The 15,736-nt window shown below is 53.9% G+C and overlaps 3 protein-coding genes across 6 annotated transcripts; 2 read left to right on the forward strand and 1 right to left on the reverse strand.

The window, feature by feature from the left end:
* Window positions 1-272: 272 nt before the first annotated feature.
* AUP1 (AUP1 lipid droplet regulating VLDL assembly factor) lies at window positions 273-3,347 on the forward strand. Of its 4 annotated transcripts, XM_003810329.6 has the most exons (12): window positions 282-414; window positions 495-632; window positions 712-862; window positions 1,064-1,248; window positions 1,510-1,582; window positions 1,678-1,751; window positions 1,993-2,059; window positions 2,161-2,263; window positions 2,409-2,528; window positions 2,636-2,751; window positions 2,940-3,058; window positions 3,163-3,347. In XM_003810329.6, the coding sequence occupies exons 1-12, from the start codon at window positions 365-367 to the stop codon at window positions 3,197-3,199; spliced, it is 1,233 nt and encodes a 410-aa protein (XP_003810377.1). In that variant the 5' UTR covers window positions 282-364; the 3' UTR covers window positions 3,200-3,347. The 4 variants fall into 4 exon arrangements, with proteins under 4 accessions (XP_008960925.1, XP_003810377.1, XP_034809322.1 ...); XM_008962677.5 differs by having other exon boundaries at window positions 273-414; window positions 495-862; XM_034953431.3 differs by lacking the exon at window positions 3,163-3,347 and having other exon boundaries at window positions 2,636-2,787; window positions 2,878-3,054.
* Window positions 3,348-4,008: 661 nt separating this feature from the next.
* DQX1 (DEAQ-box RNA dependent ATPase 1) lies at window positions 4,009-12,696 on the forward strand. Its single transcript, XM_003810327.5, has 11 exons — window positions 4,009-4,506; window positions 4,785-4,978; window positions 5,680-6,064; window positions 6,433-6,660; window positions 6,752-6,851; window positions 6,956-7,114; window positions 7,199-7,390; window positions 9,906-10,025; window positions 10,194-10,384; window positions 10,710-10,900; window positions 11,338-12,696. The coding sequence occupies exons 1-11, from the start codon at window positions 4,201-4,203 to the stop codon at window positions 11,492-11,494; spliced, it is 2,223 nt and encodes a 740-aa protein (XP_003810375.2). The 5' UTR covers window positions 4,009-4,200; the 3' UTR covers window positions 11,495-12,696.
* Window positions 12,697-13,181: 485 nt separating this feature from the next.
* On the reverse strand, window positions 13,182-15,495 carry TLX2 (T cell leukemia homeobox 2). The gene is made up of 3 exons (XM_003810333.6): window positions 14,739-15,495; window positions 14,075-14,312; window positions 13,182-13,971 (listed from the first exon to the last, which is right to left on the reverse strand). Exons 1-3 carry the CDS (start codon window positions 15,136-15,138, stop codon window positions 13,755-13,757), a joined length of 855 nt encoding a protein of 284 aa, XP_003810381.2. The 5' UTR covers window positions 15,139-15,495; the 3' UTR covers window positions 13,182-13,754.
* Between the last annotated feature and the right edge of the window lie 241 nt (window positions 15,496-15,736).

The following is a 15,736-nucleotide window of genomic DNA, read 5'->3' on the forward strand; positions in this document are numbered from 1 at the left end:
GCTGCCTCCTCGCCCGCCCTACTCAGAGGCGGCACCCAGGACGCGAGCAGGCGGACAGTAGGACGCGGGGCACGCCGGTACCTGAAGTCCTTCAGAAGTGCACGCCGGGACCAGGATTCCGGGAGGCCGACTCCTCCCCGCCCCACGAATGCCGGGAATTGTGGTCTCCGCCGGACGCGAGTTGTGAGACGGCCCAAGGGGCCGCGGGGTATGCTGGGACCGCTAGCCCTGCCGGCGCGCCTCAGGACTTCGGGTCCCCTCACCCCGGGCGGATGCCCAAAGACTCCGCCTTCCCAAGAGCCCCTGCGGCCGGGCGCGAAGATGGCGGCGGCGGCGACGGCCGGGCGCTCCTGAAGCAGCAGTTATGGAGCTTCCCTCAGGGCCGGGGCCGGAGCGGCTCTTTGACTCGCACCGGTAAGAGACCCGGCGGGAAGAGACCGATCCCCGCGTCCTCTCGGCCTTCGGCGCCTGACCACTTCGCCTCTCGCCCCCAGGCTCCCGGGTGACTGCTTCCTCCTGCTCGCGCTGCTGCTCTACGCGCCAGTCGGGTTCTGCCTCCTCGTCCTGCGCCTCTTTCTCGGGATCCACGTCTTCCTGGTCAGCTGCGCGCTGCCAGACAGCGTCCTTCGCAGGTTCCGACGCGGGCGTTCGGGGAGTGTCAGAGCTGGGTCTGGCCCGAGGCCACACAGTCACCACCTCCTGTGTCCCCAGATTCGTAGTGCGGACCATGTGTGCGGTGCTAGGGCTCGTGGCCCGGCAGGAGGACTCCGGACTCCGGGATCACAGTGTCAGGGTCCTCATTTCCAACCATGTGACACCTTTCGACCACAACATAGTCAATTTGCTTACCACCTGTAGCACCGTGAGTGAGAGCGAGGCCGAGAGCGCCACGGGGCGGTTCCCTGGGGCCCAGCTGAAGGCCCCCCTGTCCCCACTCGCGTTCCCCATGGAGGATACTGAGCCTTACCCCTAACCCCGATCCTCCACCCCACATGTCAGTTTTTTTTTTTTTTTCATTTTCCTCAATATTTTTCTTCTTGCTTTCTCTTCTCCTGGTTCCCAGCCTCTACTCAATAGTCCCCCCAGCTTTGTGTGCTGGTCTCGGGGCTTCATGGAGATGAATGGGCGGGGGGAGTTGGTGGAGTCACTCAAGAGATTCTGTGCTTCCACGAGGCTTCCCCCCACTCCTCTGCTGCTATTCCCTGAGGAAGAGGCCACCAATGGCCGGGAGGGGCTCCTGCGCTTCAGGTGGGTTTAGCACAGGTATGGGGTGCCAGCTGGGTAGGTGGTCAAGCTTGTGGGCCCTTGAGTTTTTACAATTTTCTTCGGCCCTTAGCCCCCATCATCTCCAGTTCATTTCCTTTCTGTCCACTTTTAGTTCTTTCTCCTGAATCCCTTCATTCTTCAATTATGTGCTTGTAGAGTTTGACAGTTGCCTGTTATAAGGCAGGTGTGAGCTGCTGACTAGGCTGGCTGGATTCCCATCCTACTTTCTCCTTCCTCTTCTAGTTCCTGGCCATTTTCTATCCAAGATGTGGTACAACCTCTTACCCTGCAAGTTCAGAGACCCCTGGTCTCTGTGGTGAGTGTGTGTTGAACAGGGAATCTCTGGGGCTTGAAGGGGAAGTTTCCCATCCCTGGCCCTGGCTTAGGCCTCATTTCATGCCCTCCCCTCAGACGGTGTCAGATGCCTCCTGGGTCTCAGAACTGCTGTGGTCACTTTTCGTCCCTTTCACGGTGTATCAAGTAAGGTATTAACTGTCCTCACATTTTGGTCGCTGGGGAGAGGCTCACCTCAAGGTCAAGGAATCAGTGGCCTCTGCCCTGTCCATTTGTAGATCTTTATATCAAGGTTCTACCACAGAGGCAACACAAAGTATTTGCAGTATTTACTGTTTTCCCACCCACCATGCAAAGAGGTACCAAAGTGGGGAATGGTGACAGCCTCTACCCTGGGTGCCCACAACATAGCCCTGGATTGTTTCTTTGCAGGTGGCTTCGTCCTGTTCATCGCCAACTAGGGGAAGCGAATGAGGAGTTTGCACTCCGTGTACAACAGGTGGTCGGGTGCACAGACAGGGTGGAGGCGGGGTCCCTGCTTAGGAGGAGAGGGAGGAAAGCTTGAGATCTTGACACTTCCAGTCTTCCAATTCTTCCTAGCTGGTGGCCAAGGAATTGGGCCAGACAGGGACACGGCTCACTCCAGCTGACAAAGCAGAGCACATGAAGCGACAAAGACACCCCAGATTGCGCCCCCAGTCAGGTATGTGGTCTCTATACATTACAGCTTTTGGGTTTTTTTTTTTTCGGCCTACTGTGATTCCTCCCCTATTTCTGTGCTAGTTAGCCTCTCCTTCTAGTTCTCTACTTACCAGAATTTCTTTTTTCTTTTTTTCCTTTTTCCACAGCCCAGTCTTCTTTCCCTCCCTCCCCTGGTCCTTCTCCTGATGTGCAACTGGCAACTCTGGCTCAGAGAGTCAAGGAAGTTTTGCCCCATGTGCCATTGGGTGTCATCCAGAGAGACCTGGGTATGGGAAAGGGTGGCCCCACACTGGGAGATGGGCACAGGGAGGAAAAGTGGGTTGTGAAGGAAGAAAGTAAGTAGGGAGTGGACTCCCTTCTCTTTTCTCCCCAGCCAAGACTGGCTGTGTAGACTTGACTATCACTAATCTGCTTGAGGGGGCCGTAGCTTTCATGCCTGAAGACATCACCAAGGGAACTCAGTCCCTACCCACAGCCTCTGCCTCCAAGGTGAGACCCAGGAAATGGTCAGATCCAAGTCTTGGGGTGAGTTGGGGGCAGGCTACCTACTCCCTTATCCCTGACCTTTCTTTTTTGATCCTGAGACCCTAGCATAGTGCCTCTCTTGCAAAGTAGGCATTCGATGCGTGTTTAATGATGATGACTCCGCAAGCCCTCTGACATTGTGATCACCTCAGTTTCCCAGCTCTGGCCCGGTGACCCCTCAGCCAACAGCCCTAACATTTGCCAAGTCTTCCTGGGCCCGGCAGGAGAGCCTGCAGGAGCGCAAGCAAGCACTATATGAATACGCAAGAAGGTGAGGGGGTTAGAGGACAATTAATAGGATGTGGCAAATTGGAGAATGGAATTATGGAGCTACTATGGCAAAGCCTGAATAATATCTCTCCCTATGTCCCACAGGAGATTCACAGAGAGACGAGCCCAGGAGGCTGACTGAGCTCAAAGGAACAGGATGGCACCCAGAGCCGCAGGACGGAGACTGGGGGCAGCCCTCACCCAACTCACAACAGGCTGGATGGGTGGGTGGTAAAAAGGGAAGGATGAGGCTCCCCCAATGTCACATTAAATTCATGGTTTTCATTCAAGGCATCTGTTGTCTCTCTCGGTCTCAAAAGCCCTGTGAGTGGGTTCCTTATTCCTTGGCTGCGGGGGATGGGGGTGAGAGTCTTCTTGTACATTTGAAGGGGGTAGTCAGACTGCAACTGTCTAAAATCACCTCCTCATGCCAAGTGATGAGTGATAAATTAAGGAAGTGTAACTGAACTGAAGACCCAGCTTGGGTGATCAACCCAGGTTTTGGAGGAAGCTGCTGCAAAACTACAAGTCCCAGCATGCCTTTCACAAGCACACTACACATCATCTATAGAGTTCACACATGCTCAGTGTGGTAGCTGGAGCCTGTTTTCCATAGGTTCCTGACTAGGTTAAATAAGGTGGAGCAAATAGCCCCACCCCAAAAGCAGGCTTCAGGATTTGAAGTTTGAGCCCATCCCTGAGGTAGAGCCGGAATTTACCTTTGTACTTCACACGGTCAGGGTTGGTGGTGACTACGTGGGTCTGGAGCTGACTGCCGTCCTGACACGTCCTAGAGCTGCAAGCAGGTTTGAATCCAGGATCCCTGTGACTCTGCTGTTCCTCTCCCCACCCCCTATATTCTTTATCCTTTTCCCTTCAGGACTTTCCCACAGGTTACTAGGTCTCACATAATTTCTACTGCCCTTGAGGACCCCTGTCTAAGTAAGATTTCTACTACCTGCCAACAGGGTAATAGTATCAGGTAGATTTCTACTACCTGACTATAGGGACTGTTGACTAACTCTCAGTAGCCCTTTATCAAAATACCTAGCACTGTTTCCTGGCAGGAAATGCTGGGAAGGGTGGGCCCCAGAGCATGATCAACTGAAGGTAGAGGTTAAGGATCGGGGCTGAGGTGGGAAGATGGTGTCGGTCACCAAATATGACCTTACTGGCTGCTCTGCCTTCTGCAGGTCCTGCCAGAGAGCCACCATGACCTCTCAGCCTCTCAGGCTAGCAGAAGAGTATGGCCCAAGTCCTGGGGAGTCTGAACTGGCTGTGAACCCCTTTGATGGGCTTCCCTTCTCTTCCCGCTACTATGAGCTGCTGAAGCAGCGCCAAGCCTTGCCCATCTGGGCTGCTCGCTTTACCTTCTTGGAGCAGTTGGAGAGTAACCCCACTGGAGTGGTGCTGGTGTCTGGGGAGCCTGGTTCTGGCAAGAGCACCCAGGTGTGGTGGGGGTTGTGGGGGCAGGCAGATTCTGGGAGTGGACAAAGGGAGGAGCTAGGGAATTGGCCTTTCCCTGGGCAAGGGGGGACTGGGCCACTTGGGGTCATGAGGAAGGTGAACGAAGAGAGATGGGATGAGTTAGGTTGGCCCTGGAGGCTGGTGAAAGACCAGGGGACTCCCCAAATAAGGAAAGATTAAAGTGGCCATAGTTCCCTGAGCACTTCTGACTGAAGTCCTACATCTTCCTCACTGGCTCTCCTTCCCTACTTCTATCCCAGATCCCTCAGTGGTGTGCAGAGTTTGCGCTGGCCAGAGGGTTCCAGAAAGGACAGGTTACTGTTACTCAGCCCTACCCTCTTGCAGCCCGGAGCCTGGCTCTGCGGGTTGCTGATGAGATGGACCTGACCCTGGGTCATGAGGTTGGATACAGCATCCCCCAGGAGGACTGCACGGGGCCCAACACCCTGCTCAGGTGGGGGCCTCTGCAGGCCTTACCCGAATCTAATTCCCCTTATTCAGTAGAAACAAACCCATTCCTCTGGCATCTCACCATACCCTCCCTTAGCCCAACTCACTCTTTTTTATTTTATTTATTTTGGAGAAAGGGTCTCACTCTGTCACCCAGGCTGGAGTGCAGTGGTGCAATCACAACTCACTGCAGCCTCAACCTCCCGGGCTCAAGTGATCCTCCCACCTCAGCCTCCCAAGTAACTGGGAATACAGGCACGCACCTCCACGCCTGGCTAATTTTTATATTTTTTGCCATGTTGCCCAGGCTGGTCTCAAACTCCTGGGCTCAAGTGATCCGCCCACCTCGGTCTCCCAAAGTGTAAGGACTACAGGCATGAGCCACCGTGCCTGGCCCCAACTCACTCTAAATTGTGTGTGGTGCAATGGCTAAAGTAAGCCCTTGAATCCCAGCCAGGGGCCTCAGACATTCAGCCTCACCCTCATCAGAAAAATTTCACTTCCCAGCTGGCGTATACCTTGTGAACAAAGTGTTCTCAGCGGGGTTGTGGGGTCACAGTTATGGGTCCATAGGCTCAGGAAGTCACAGCATATTTTTCTGACCTTCAATATCAAAATATACGTCCCTTGGGGAGAAGATTCCCTGAGCTTGTGGGGCTGGTCAGTGTCCACACTGATTCCTCTGCCCACTACCAATGTCAACAGGTTCTGCTGGGACAGGCTGCTTCTGCAGGAGGTGGCCTCGACCCGAGGCACTGGAGCCTGGGGCGTGCTGGTACTAGATGAGGCTCAGGAGCGGTCGGTGGCATCAGATTCACTCCAGGGGCTACTGCAAGATGCCAGGCTGGAAAAACTTCCGGGGGACCTCAGAGTGGTTGTGGTTACTGACCCAGCCCTTGAACCTAAGCTCCGAGCTTTCTGGGGCAATCCTCCTATTGTGCATATACCCAGAGAGCCTGGTGAGAGACCTTCCCCCATCTACTGGGACACCATCCCACCTGATCGGGTGGAAGCTGCCTGCCAAGCAGTGCTTGAGTTGTGTCGGAAGGAGGTTCCAGGAGATGTGCTAGTGTTCCTGCCCAGTGAGGAGGTAAAAAAAAAAAAAAAAAAAAACAGCCTGCAAAAGGAGGTACTCATCATCATCTTCCAGTCCTCAGGAATGGGAATGGGAGCAATGCCTGTTAGGAACAGTAGAGTTGCAGTATTTACTCTCCGTTGGGGTCCCAGAGAAAAACTTAAGGATTTCAGGGTAAAGAGGTTTACCACTCACTTTTTTATTCCCTTTAATGCAGAGATTTGTGATTCAGTGAACCCCTGAAATTATAAAACCTTCAACTTTATGAGTAATTTGCATTTTCTCAGAGTGAAGGGCCATAACTTTCAACAGTCTTTCAAAGGGATCTGTGACCCCAAAAAACGTGAGAACTGCCCTAATGCCCCACCCACCCTTCTCCTCAGGAAATTTCCCTGTGCTGTGAATCCTTGTCCAGGGAGGTAGAGTCCTTGCTTCTCCAAGGGCTTCCACCACGAGTACTGCCCCTTCACCCAGACTGTGGACAAGCCGTTCAGGCTGTGTATGAGGACATGGATGCCCGAAAGGTTGTGGTCACTCACTGGCTGGCTGACTTCTCCTTCTCCCTCCCTTCCATCCAACATGTCATCGACTCAGGACTGGAGCTCCGAAGTGTGAGTGAGAGAGAGAGATAGCGGTGGGGTAGTAAAGACAGAAATGGCCCACTCTGATCTGTCTTGGCCTTGGTTGGGGGACGGGCAACAGGTTTACAATCCTAGGATCCGAGCAGAATTCCAAGTGTTGAGGCCAATCAGCAAGTGTCAGGCAGAGGCAAGACGACTGCGAGCAAGAGGGTTCCCACCAGGTAAGAGCCTTTGCCCTCACTGAAATAAAAAACCCAAGAGTCACCAACATGCAAGCCCTGAGAAATCTACAGTGGTCTTCTTTCCCAGCTCTTTTTCCCCTCAGGATCCTGCCTCTGCCTGTATCCTAAGTCCTTCTTAGAACTAGAAGCTCCACCATTGCCGCAACCCAGGGTGTGTGAGGAGAATCTGAGCTCCCTGGTGTTACTACTAAAAAGGAGACAGATTGCAGAGCCAGGGGAGTGTCACTTCCTGGACCAGCCTGGTGAGCACCTCTCCTGCCCAAGCACTGCCATCTGACCACCCAGTTCTGAAACTTCATATCCTGTAAGCCCTGTTTCCTCACCAGCTCCAGAAGCATTGATGCAAGCCCTGGAAGATTTAGACTATCTGGCAGCCCTGGATGATGATGGGGACCTGTCAGATCTGGGTGTCATACTATCAGAATTCCCTCTGGCCCCTGAGCTGGCCAAAGCCCTGCTGGCCTCATGCGAGTTTGACTGTGTGGACGAGATGCTCACCCTGGCTGCCATGCTCACAGGTATAAATCGCTGCTGTAAATCCATAGCTCTTGAAACCACTTCAGCCCTTCCTCTTGGGTTTTGGTGCTCCTGAGGCTAGCCCTTTCCTCTCTGCACCAGTTGCCACCCCTCACAATGCCTAAAGAACCAGGCTTAGTCACCCATCTCCCTCTTGTCTCTTTAGCCTTTTTTCTCTGCTGGTTCTTGCCCTCAGCATGCTTAAATCTCTCCTAATCTGTTATTGCTAAAACTCACACACCCCTCTTCCTCAACCCTATCCTCCCCTTCAGCTATGCAGCATGATTTCTATCCTGTTCTAACCGGTGTATTGCTCACCCACTGCACTCCAGCTTCAGGTCTACCATGCCAGTGAAACAGCTTTCAACTCACCAGTGACCTTCCAGGTACCTAATCCAGTGGATACTTTTGAACCCTTATTCATGACCTTCTTTTGACACTTGAGATTGCTGACCACTCCACCTTGAAACTGCCTCCTCCCTAGGCCTCTGTAACGCTGCTCCTCATGGTTTTCGTCCTACGTCTCTGGTCATCCCCTTTATCTTTTCCTTGAGCTCTTTGTCCTCTTCTTATCCATTGTAAATTGGTCCTCAGGGTTCTATTCTTGCCTCTTTTGTCTTCTATTCCCTGAACTCTCCGAGCAAGTTTATCCACACCCATGGTTTGAAGTGCTACCTTTAGCCTTAAAATTTCCAAACCTTGTGCCGTGTATCTCTCACCCAATACCATTCTTCGAATCTGAGAGACAGAGAGAGAGCGAGGGAGAGAGGCATGGGGAGAGGGGGAGAGAGGGAGAGGGAAAGAGGGGGAGAGAGGGAGAGGGAAAGAGAGGGAGAGAGAGAGAGAGAGAGCATACTCCAACTCCTGATGAACGTTTTTTTCTTTTTCTTTTTTTTTTTTTTTTTTTGAGACAAAGTCTCACTCTGTCACCCAGGCTGGAGTGCAATGGCATGATCTCGACTCACTGCAACCTCTGTCTGCCTGGTTCAAGCAATTCTCGTGCCTCAGCCTCCCAAGTAGCTGGGACTACAGGCACGCACCACCATGCCCAGCTGATTCTTGTATTTTTAGTAGAGACGGGTTTTTGCCATGTTGGCCCAGCTGGTCTCAAAGTCCTGACCTCAGGTGATCCATCCACCTCAGCCTCCCAAACTGCTGGGATTACAGGCCTGAGCCTCGGCACCCAGCCCCGATGGACATTTCTACCAGAATAGTTAACAGTACCTCAGCTCAGAACGGAACTCAAATGCTCTATTAAACCACTCCCTCACCACCATCACCACAAAATCTTTTCCTCTCTCTAGAGTCTTAGATTCAGATAATACTATTATCTCTGCTGCTCTGCTACCATCACTCTAGACCAGTCTTTCTCCAGGTTATTTCACTTTTATCTCCTAAATGTAAATATATATATATAAATATATTCATCTGTCCTTCTCCATATTCACTTCCAGTGAATACGGTAGGTAGGATCTGCCAATGGTAGGTCCTCCTCATTGCTCAGCTGGATTTCCTCAGTAGCCTCCTAACTAGTAATGTGAACTTTTTCAGACACATGGACTCTCTTACTTAAAAACTCTTCTTCAGCCAGGCATGGTGGCTTGTGCCTGTAATCTCAGCACTTTGGGAGGCTGAGATGGGAGGATCACATGAGGTCAGGAGTTTGAGACCAGCCTGGGCAACATAGTGAGACCCTGTCTCTACAAAAACAAAAAATTAGCCAGGTGTGGTGGCATGTGCCTGTAGTCTCAGCTACTGAAGAGACTGAGGTAGGAGGATCATTTAAGCCTGGGAGGTTGAGGCTGCAACGGGCCATGATCACGCCACTTCACTCCAGCCTGGGCAAGAGAGTGAGACCCTGTCTCAAACAAACAACAACAACAAAAAAACCCCACAACTCTTCCTCTACAGCTACTCTTTACCTTAAAGACAGTTCCTTTCCTCAGTACTCCAGCCTCTCATGACCTTACCTATACCTACCTCTCCAGCTTTATCTCCTGCCATTCTGCCACGTCATTTCATTCCCTCCACCCATACCAGATGGCTTGCAGTTCCCCAAATATGCTATATTATTAACTTACGTGCCATGCTGTTGCCACAGTCTGAAACATACTCCCTGCCCCGTCTCCACTCGGCTAATTCCTACTCAAATTTCAAATACTAGCCCAAGGGTCCTCATCGTTTTCTCTTACATCACTCACATCCTCACCACCTGAAGCCTGGATTAGGTATCCTCCTCTTTGTTTCCACAGTACCATATACAAACACCTATCATGCTTATCAAGTCTGCTTACCTGTTGGTCTCTCCCACCAGACTTGAAGCTCCTTGATGGCAGAGACTGTATTTCATTTATTTATCCTCAATGTTTAATAAAGTGCATAGCACCTAGAAGTTATCTATGTCTTTTGAATAAAGTTCCCAAAGGGACACTTCTGCCTTTTCAGCATTCTACCTGTACTACTATCCCTTCCCATTTCCCAAATGGCAGATTCTACCTTCCACTCTTCTGCCTCCAGCTGCCCCTGGGTTTACCCGTCCTCCAATCAGTGCAGAAGAAGCTGCCCTGCGTCGGGCCCTGGAACACACGGATGGTGACCACAGTTCTCTGATCCAGGTGTATGAAGCCTTTATACAAAGTGAGTTCTGCATCCTTTTATAGAATCCCAGATTTTCCAAAGAGGGGAAATTTTATGCAGCCAGCTGACAGATCTCTATGCTCAGAAAGAGGAGGCCCTTTGGCTAAGGGTTGGGTTATTTCAGGGGTCTCAAGGACTTTAGTTTAGCTGGTCCCTTTCCTCTCCTAGGTGGAGCAGATGAGGCTTGGTGCCAGGCTCGAGGTCTGAATTGGGCAGCATTGTGCCAAGCCCATAAACTTCGGGGAGAACTCCTAGAACTCATGCAACGAATTGAACTTCCCTTGTCCCTACCAGCCTTTGGCTCTGAGCAGAATCGCAGAGACCTTCAGAAAGCACTGGTGTCAGGATACTTTCTCAAGGTTAGAGGAAAGGGTGGGGGTGAGGGTGATCAAAGGAGCAAAAGGCAAAGAGAACAAATATTGGTAAGCCACTTTGAAATCAGGGTCCAGGTGGCCATTCAAAAGATTCTTTAGAACCAGAAAGGACTTTTCTCTTGAGGATTTGAGGTACAAGGGGCTATGGTAAATGCCATGAGGTATAGTAGAGACCAGACAACACCTAGAGGTAATGCTTTACTTTTCATGCTCTCATCACCCTTACTCTTTCTCAATCCCCTTTTATTTTTTTCTACTGCCTGCCTCTTCCCTTTTATTTATTCCGTCAATATTTCTGCCTTTCAATAAGGTGGCCAGAGACACAGATGGGACTGGAAATTACCTACTCCTAACCCATAAGCATGTGGCCCAGCTCTCCTCATACTGCTGCTACCGAAGCCGCAGAGCTCCTGCCAGACCCCCACCATGGGTGCTCTACCACAATTTCACCATATCCAAAGACAACTGCCTTTCCATTGTTTCTGAGATTCAACCACAGATGTGAGTTCCCTGACATCCCTCCTATACTGCCTATTCCTCTCCCTGGGGCCAAAATTATGGCTGGGGAGTTAGAGAGACAGAGGAAGGGATCTTAGTGGTTAGTAAAAACATGATCTGAGGAGACAGGATTTGTGGAAGGGCTGGTGAGAAGTTTAAAAGTCTGCATTATAAGAGAAGATGCACTTTTGGAGACCTAGGCAGGAGGAGTGCTTGAGGCTAGGAGTTTGAAACCACCCTGTAGTCCCAGCTACTTGGGAGATTGAGGTGGGAGGATTACTTGAGTCTAAGGCTAAGGATTACGGGAGTCTAAGGCTACAGTGAGTTATGATCATGCCACTGAACTCCAGCTCAGGCAACAGAGCGAGACCCTGTCTCTAAAAAGAGAGAGACAGAGAGAGAGAAGATGCAGATCATCTAATTATGACTCTCTCTATTAGGCTGGTGGAATTGGCCCCTCCATACTTCCTGAGTAACTTGCCTCCCAGTGAGAGCAGAGACCTTCTGAACCAGCTAAGGGAAGGAATGGCAGATTCTACAGCAGGGAGCAAATCATCCTCAGCCCAGGAATTCAGAGATCCCTGTGTCCTGCAGTGACCTGCCTGCCTATGGAATGGAGCTGGGTTCATCTCATCACATTAGATTATCCCTCAGGGTGACACCAAAGCACCCAGACAGATTTAGAAGCCCAAAGTTTAGGGTCAAATGTAAACCCTGGAACCTGAGTCCCAAGAAATGGTAGACTGGGAATGGAAATAATGGGGTAAACCACAGTCTACATAGGGAAGGACTCTTTCCTTAGCCTTCTCTTATTGATTGGAGAGGGACTGACATGCTCCTCATTCACTCAACTTTGCCAAACCCATTCTTGTACTCCCTTGTGATCTATAAAAGATTTTTCTATGATGCCAAGTTTTAGTTTGGTCCTGCAGTGCCATATACAACATCCATAAATCAGTGATGATATTACAGTAAATAACCAGGGCCAGCTCCTCCAACTATATAGTCTCTAGCCTCTTCCCATCTCCAATCAGGCCTTCATGCTATGATCGACATAGTTGTCACTAGCACAGACATGAGTTGTCGGGCTACAGTTGGTCTCTAGCCTGGCCTCTCTTCCCTCTGTCACAGTGCACCAGCCTCCAGGGCACAAAGGATGGGGGTGCTAGAGGAATCAGACAAATTCTTCCCTTTCTTCCTCATACAGCTTAAATCCAATTCCTTTTTAAACCTTAAGGCTAATGCAACCATCCCCTAACTAGACTTTCTATTAACAAGCTTCCCAGCAGCCCAGACACACCCACAAGGGGAAGTCTTTCTAACAACTTCAGAGACATCATGCTTTCCTTTCTTTCTTCCTAGGTTCTCCTTCCTTCCCTTCCCCTTTTGTGCCCTCGGACTTTTTTTTTTTTAGATGGAGTCTCGCTCTGTCACCCAGGCTGGAGTGCAGTGGTGCAATCTCAGCTCACTGCAACCTCCACCTCCCGGGTTCAAGCGATCCTCCTGCCTCAGCCTCCTGAGTAGCTGGGACTACAGGCATGTGCCACCATGCCCGGCTAATTTTTGTATTTTTAGTCGAGACAGGGTTTCACCGTGTTAGCCAGGATGGTCTCGATCTCCTGACCTTGTGATCCTCCCGCCTCGGCCCAAAGTGCTGGGATTACAGGCGTGAGCCACCGTGCCCCGCCTGCCCTTGGACTATTGACTTAGGTATTCTCCATCATCTTGCACATTGCAAAGGTGGTTGTCGAATTTGGTGGAAAGGTTTAGTCCTTAGAACTCTGCTTTTCTCCTCAAGAGTTCCCTCCCTCAGAGATTCTATCTGTTCTCATTCATTCTATCTAGGTCCACCTCTATGTGGATGTCAGCTGATCTCCCTCAAAGGCACTTCTCCAGGATTTATTCTCTCTAGGTATAACATTTAGTTTTGCCTATACAGTTAATTTTGCTCCAGTCTTCCCAATTTCCCTTTCATCATCCACAGCACCATTGATTTCCTGATGCTGCACATTTCCAGTCTTGGAATTACCTTTGATTCTTCTTAAGCTTGTCACTTCCAAATTATTTTCCAAATTCTCTTCACCCTAACTCCACTGGGCCCATTAACTTTGTCCACTGTTTCCTCCTCTCCCTTCTCTGTCCCTATGTGACACCAGAGCCAGATTTTCTTTCTAGATTTTCTCTTTCGTTGGGTGTGTAAGTATCCGACTCGCCTCCTGCCCGGGCGTGTTGCCGGAGGATGTGGCCAGCAGGCTGAACACACATGACAACGTGAGGCTCAAAGTCAGGAAGGAATCCTTAGCGATTATTTTACAGTTGAGGGATGAGATGCCCGGGGTGGACAACCCTCTGGTTTCGGTCACAATCAGCCAGCCTCTCGCGCTCCAGCACCCCCTCTATTGCTTCGCCGTGGTCGGCGTCTTCTTTCCTTCACACCTTTGGTACAGACCCAGCCGGCACCGCGCGCAACGCCGCTAGAGCCCCTCAGAGCCCCAGCTCCCGACCACCCGCCGGAGAATTTCGAGTCCCTCAGGAAAGCAGCTCCCATTGGCCAGCCCGGCCCCCTCCCCGCACCTCATTGGCTACTGTCCTGCAGGTCCCGCCCTCTCGGCGCCTCAGGTTCCAGCGGCGGCGTAACGGCAGTGAAGTGAAAAATGGCGGGAAAGGCCGCCTCTGAGCTGGCCGTGCATCTGCGCAACGCTGGCTTGGGAGCCGGCCGGTGGTGGAGGAGCCCTCGACGACAGCCTCAAGGCCTGCCACTCCTCACGCGCCCGGCTGCCACTAGACCATGGGCGCAGGCAGCCGCGCGCTCCACCGCTCCGGGCCCGGCGCTCCACGCCGATCGGACGGGCGTCGCTCACACCACCGAGGCGAGCCCGGACACTGAAGCCACTTTGTTGTCCTCGGCCCAGGGCTGCAGGTTCTGCAGCGCGAAGAGCGACGAGTTGTGCAGGCAGAGAGGGTCCGGGGGCAGCGGCGGCCGCAGCGGCCGTGGCAACGCGTCCTGCTGCAGGTGCAGGAGCAGCCGGCCCGCGCGGTGCCGCTCGGCCTCGCGCTCCTCCGCCGTCTGGCGCCTAAGGGAGGGAGACGCGGGGTCAGCGGGGCCGCCCGCCGCCTCGCTTCTCACCAGGCCCGGCTCGGGAACCCCAGTCCGCCCTCGCCCGCGCCGCGCCTCACCGCCACTTGGTGCGTCGGTTCTGGAACCACGTTTTGACCTGTGCGTCGGTCATGCGCAAGGCCTTGGCCAGCGCCGCCCTCTCCGCAGAGGCCAGGTACTTCTGGCGCAGGAAGCGCCGCTCCAACTCCAGCACCTGTGAGCGGGAGAAGGACGTGCGCGGCTTCTTCCGCTTCGGAGGGGTCCGGTTTTGGTAGGGGTGGCCTATGCGGCGCGTCCCAGAGAAGGGCGAGAGCGCAGCTACCGGGAGGAAGAAAGACCAGGGCAGGATTTGCAGGGTGGCCCGAGGTGCCACTGAGAAGGCCGCGCGGCTGTCCAGGCCGCAGAGCTCCCGCGCCCTGTCCTTACCCGGGCCCTAAGCATCAGCTGAGCCCTATAGCCAAGAAAGGCCCTTCCCCTGGGATGCGAGGGAGACGTCCCCTGTAACTTCACCCTCCCCTCCCCACGCGTGGACAGTGGGACTACAGAGGAGGGCGCGGGCACCGACGGCAGCTCCCTCCCCATCACCTCTCGGAGGCAGGACCCAGAGATTTGAGTTGGGGGAGGATCCCCTGGGAGGATCTAGTGGGAGGTGTGAAAGGGGTCCTTGAGTTGGAGCAGAAAGCTAAGAGATGAGGAGACGGGGTCAGAGTCGGGCGTGACGCTGGAGGGGTCAGACAACCTCACCCGTGAGCCGGTCCTTGGCAAAGCGGCGGCCGCTGTCCATCCAGGGGAAGGTGAGTCCCGCTAGGCCTCCGGCGCCGCCCAAACCCGAGGGCCCAGGCACTGCAGGCGCCCCCCCCGCGGGCGGCGGCACAGGCAGCGGGCGGTGCGCAGGGACGCGGATCACGCCGCCTGGGCCCACTCCGGAGCTGCCGGGCAGCGGGGCAAGTGAGCCGGCGGGACCGTAGCCCGAGGCTCCGTGGTATCCACCCGAGAACGCCCCACTCTCCCCATGACCCTGGCCCCCGCGACCCAGGCCTAGACCGCCCCCTGGGGTTTCGGGGCCGCTCAGGATCTGATCGATACCGAAGCTGATTGGCTCGTGGTGTGGGAGGTTGTGTGGACCCAGCATCCCCGGCTCCATCGGTCTGGGCCGAGGAGAACCGCCGGAGGTTCGGTGGTTGGGGAGGATGCCTCAGGCAGCGCCAGAAGCCCAGCGGCGGCGCGCTCCGGAGAGTGGCCTCAGGGGCCCGCGGGGCTGGCCAAGGCAGGACGCCGGGGTCCCCGAAACAGCAGCATCCCTGTGCACCCGGAGCAGCCGCGCCCGTGCCAGCCGCTGCCGGGCGTCAGCGCAGGGACTTGCATCCCGGGGGAGCACGGCCAGCTGGGGCCCCTGGAGCTTCCTTGCTGGCTCTTAAGCGCAAATAGACGCTGGGCTGCCGGCGCTGCTGCCCAAGTCCCGGGTGGAGAGGGTTGGCCAGCTCCGGCTGGGGCAGTGACTGACGGATCGGCCCGGGTGGGTAGTGGGGGCTGGGGGTAGGGCAGGGGCGGGGCCGAGCAGTTAAAGGGGAAGGGACGCCTGTTTGCGCCAAGCGCAGGGGGAAGGCTGGCTGGCGGAGATGTGCGGGGCGGGGGCCAGGGGGCCAGGGTGTTAGGAGCCAGGCCCAGCGCGGGAGGGGCCCGAGCATGGGCCGCTGAGTCAGCGGAGATGCTCACCGCGCCTCCATCCTTGCTGGCCTCCG

Source organism: Pan paniscus, chromosome 12 (assembly GCF_029289425.2).
Source record: "Pan paniscus chromosome 12, NHGRI_mPanPan1-v2.0_pri, whole genome shotgun sequence".
In the NCBI taxonomy this organism is placed as follows: Eukaryota; Metazoa; Chordata; class Mammalia; order Primates; family Hominidae; genus Pan; species Pan paniscus.

Bases quoted from the DNA above. Each gene is read 5' to 3' on its own strand.
- AUP1 (XM_008962677.5), top strand. From the start codon at position 273: ATGCCCAAAGACTCCGCCTTCCCAAGAGCCCCTGCGGCCGGGCGCGAA. The intron at 863-1,063 runs GTGAGTGAGAGC...CCTGGTTCCCAG, and splicing joins TGCTTACCACCTGTAGCACC to CCTCTACTCAATAGTCCCCC. The intron at 1,583-1,677 runs GTGAGTGTGTGT...CCCTCCCCTCAG, and splicing joins AGAGACCCCTGGTCTCTGTG to ACGGTGTCAGATGCCTCCTG.
- DQX1 (XM_003810327.5), top strand. From the start codon at position 4,201: ATGGTGTCGGTCACCAAATATGACCTTACTGGCTGCTCTGCCTTCTGC. The intron at 6,852-6,955 runs GTAAGAGCCTTT...TTTTCCCCTCAG, and splicing joins AGCAAGAGGGTTCCCACCAG to GATCCTGCCTCTGCCTGTAT. The intron at 7,115-7,198 runs GTGAGCACCTCT...TTTCCTCACCAG, and splicing joins TCACTTCCTGGACCAGCCTG to CTCCAGAAGCATTGATGCAA.
- TLX2 (XM_003810333.6), bottom strand. From the start codon at position 15,138: ATGGAGCCGGGGATGCTGGGTCCACACAACCTCCCACACCACGAGCCA. The intron at 14,313-14,738 runs GTGAGGTTGTCT...TCCTCCCGGTAG, and splicing joins TGCCAAGGACCGGCTCACGG to CTGCGCTCTCGCCCTTCTCT. The intron at 13,972-14,074 runs GTGAGGCGCGGC...TCCCTCCCTTAG, and splicing joins AACCGACGCACCAAGTGGCG to GCGCCAGACGGCGGAGGAGC.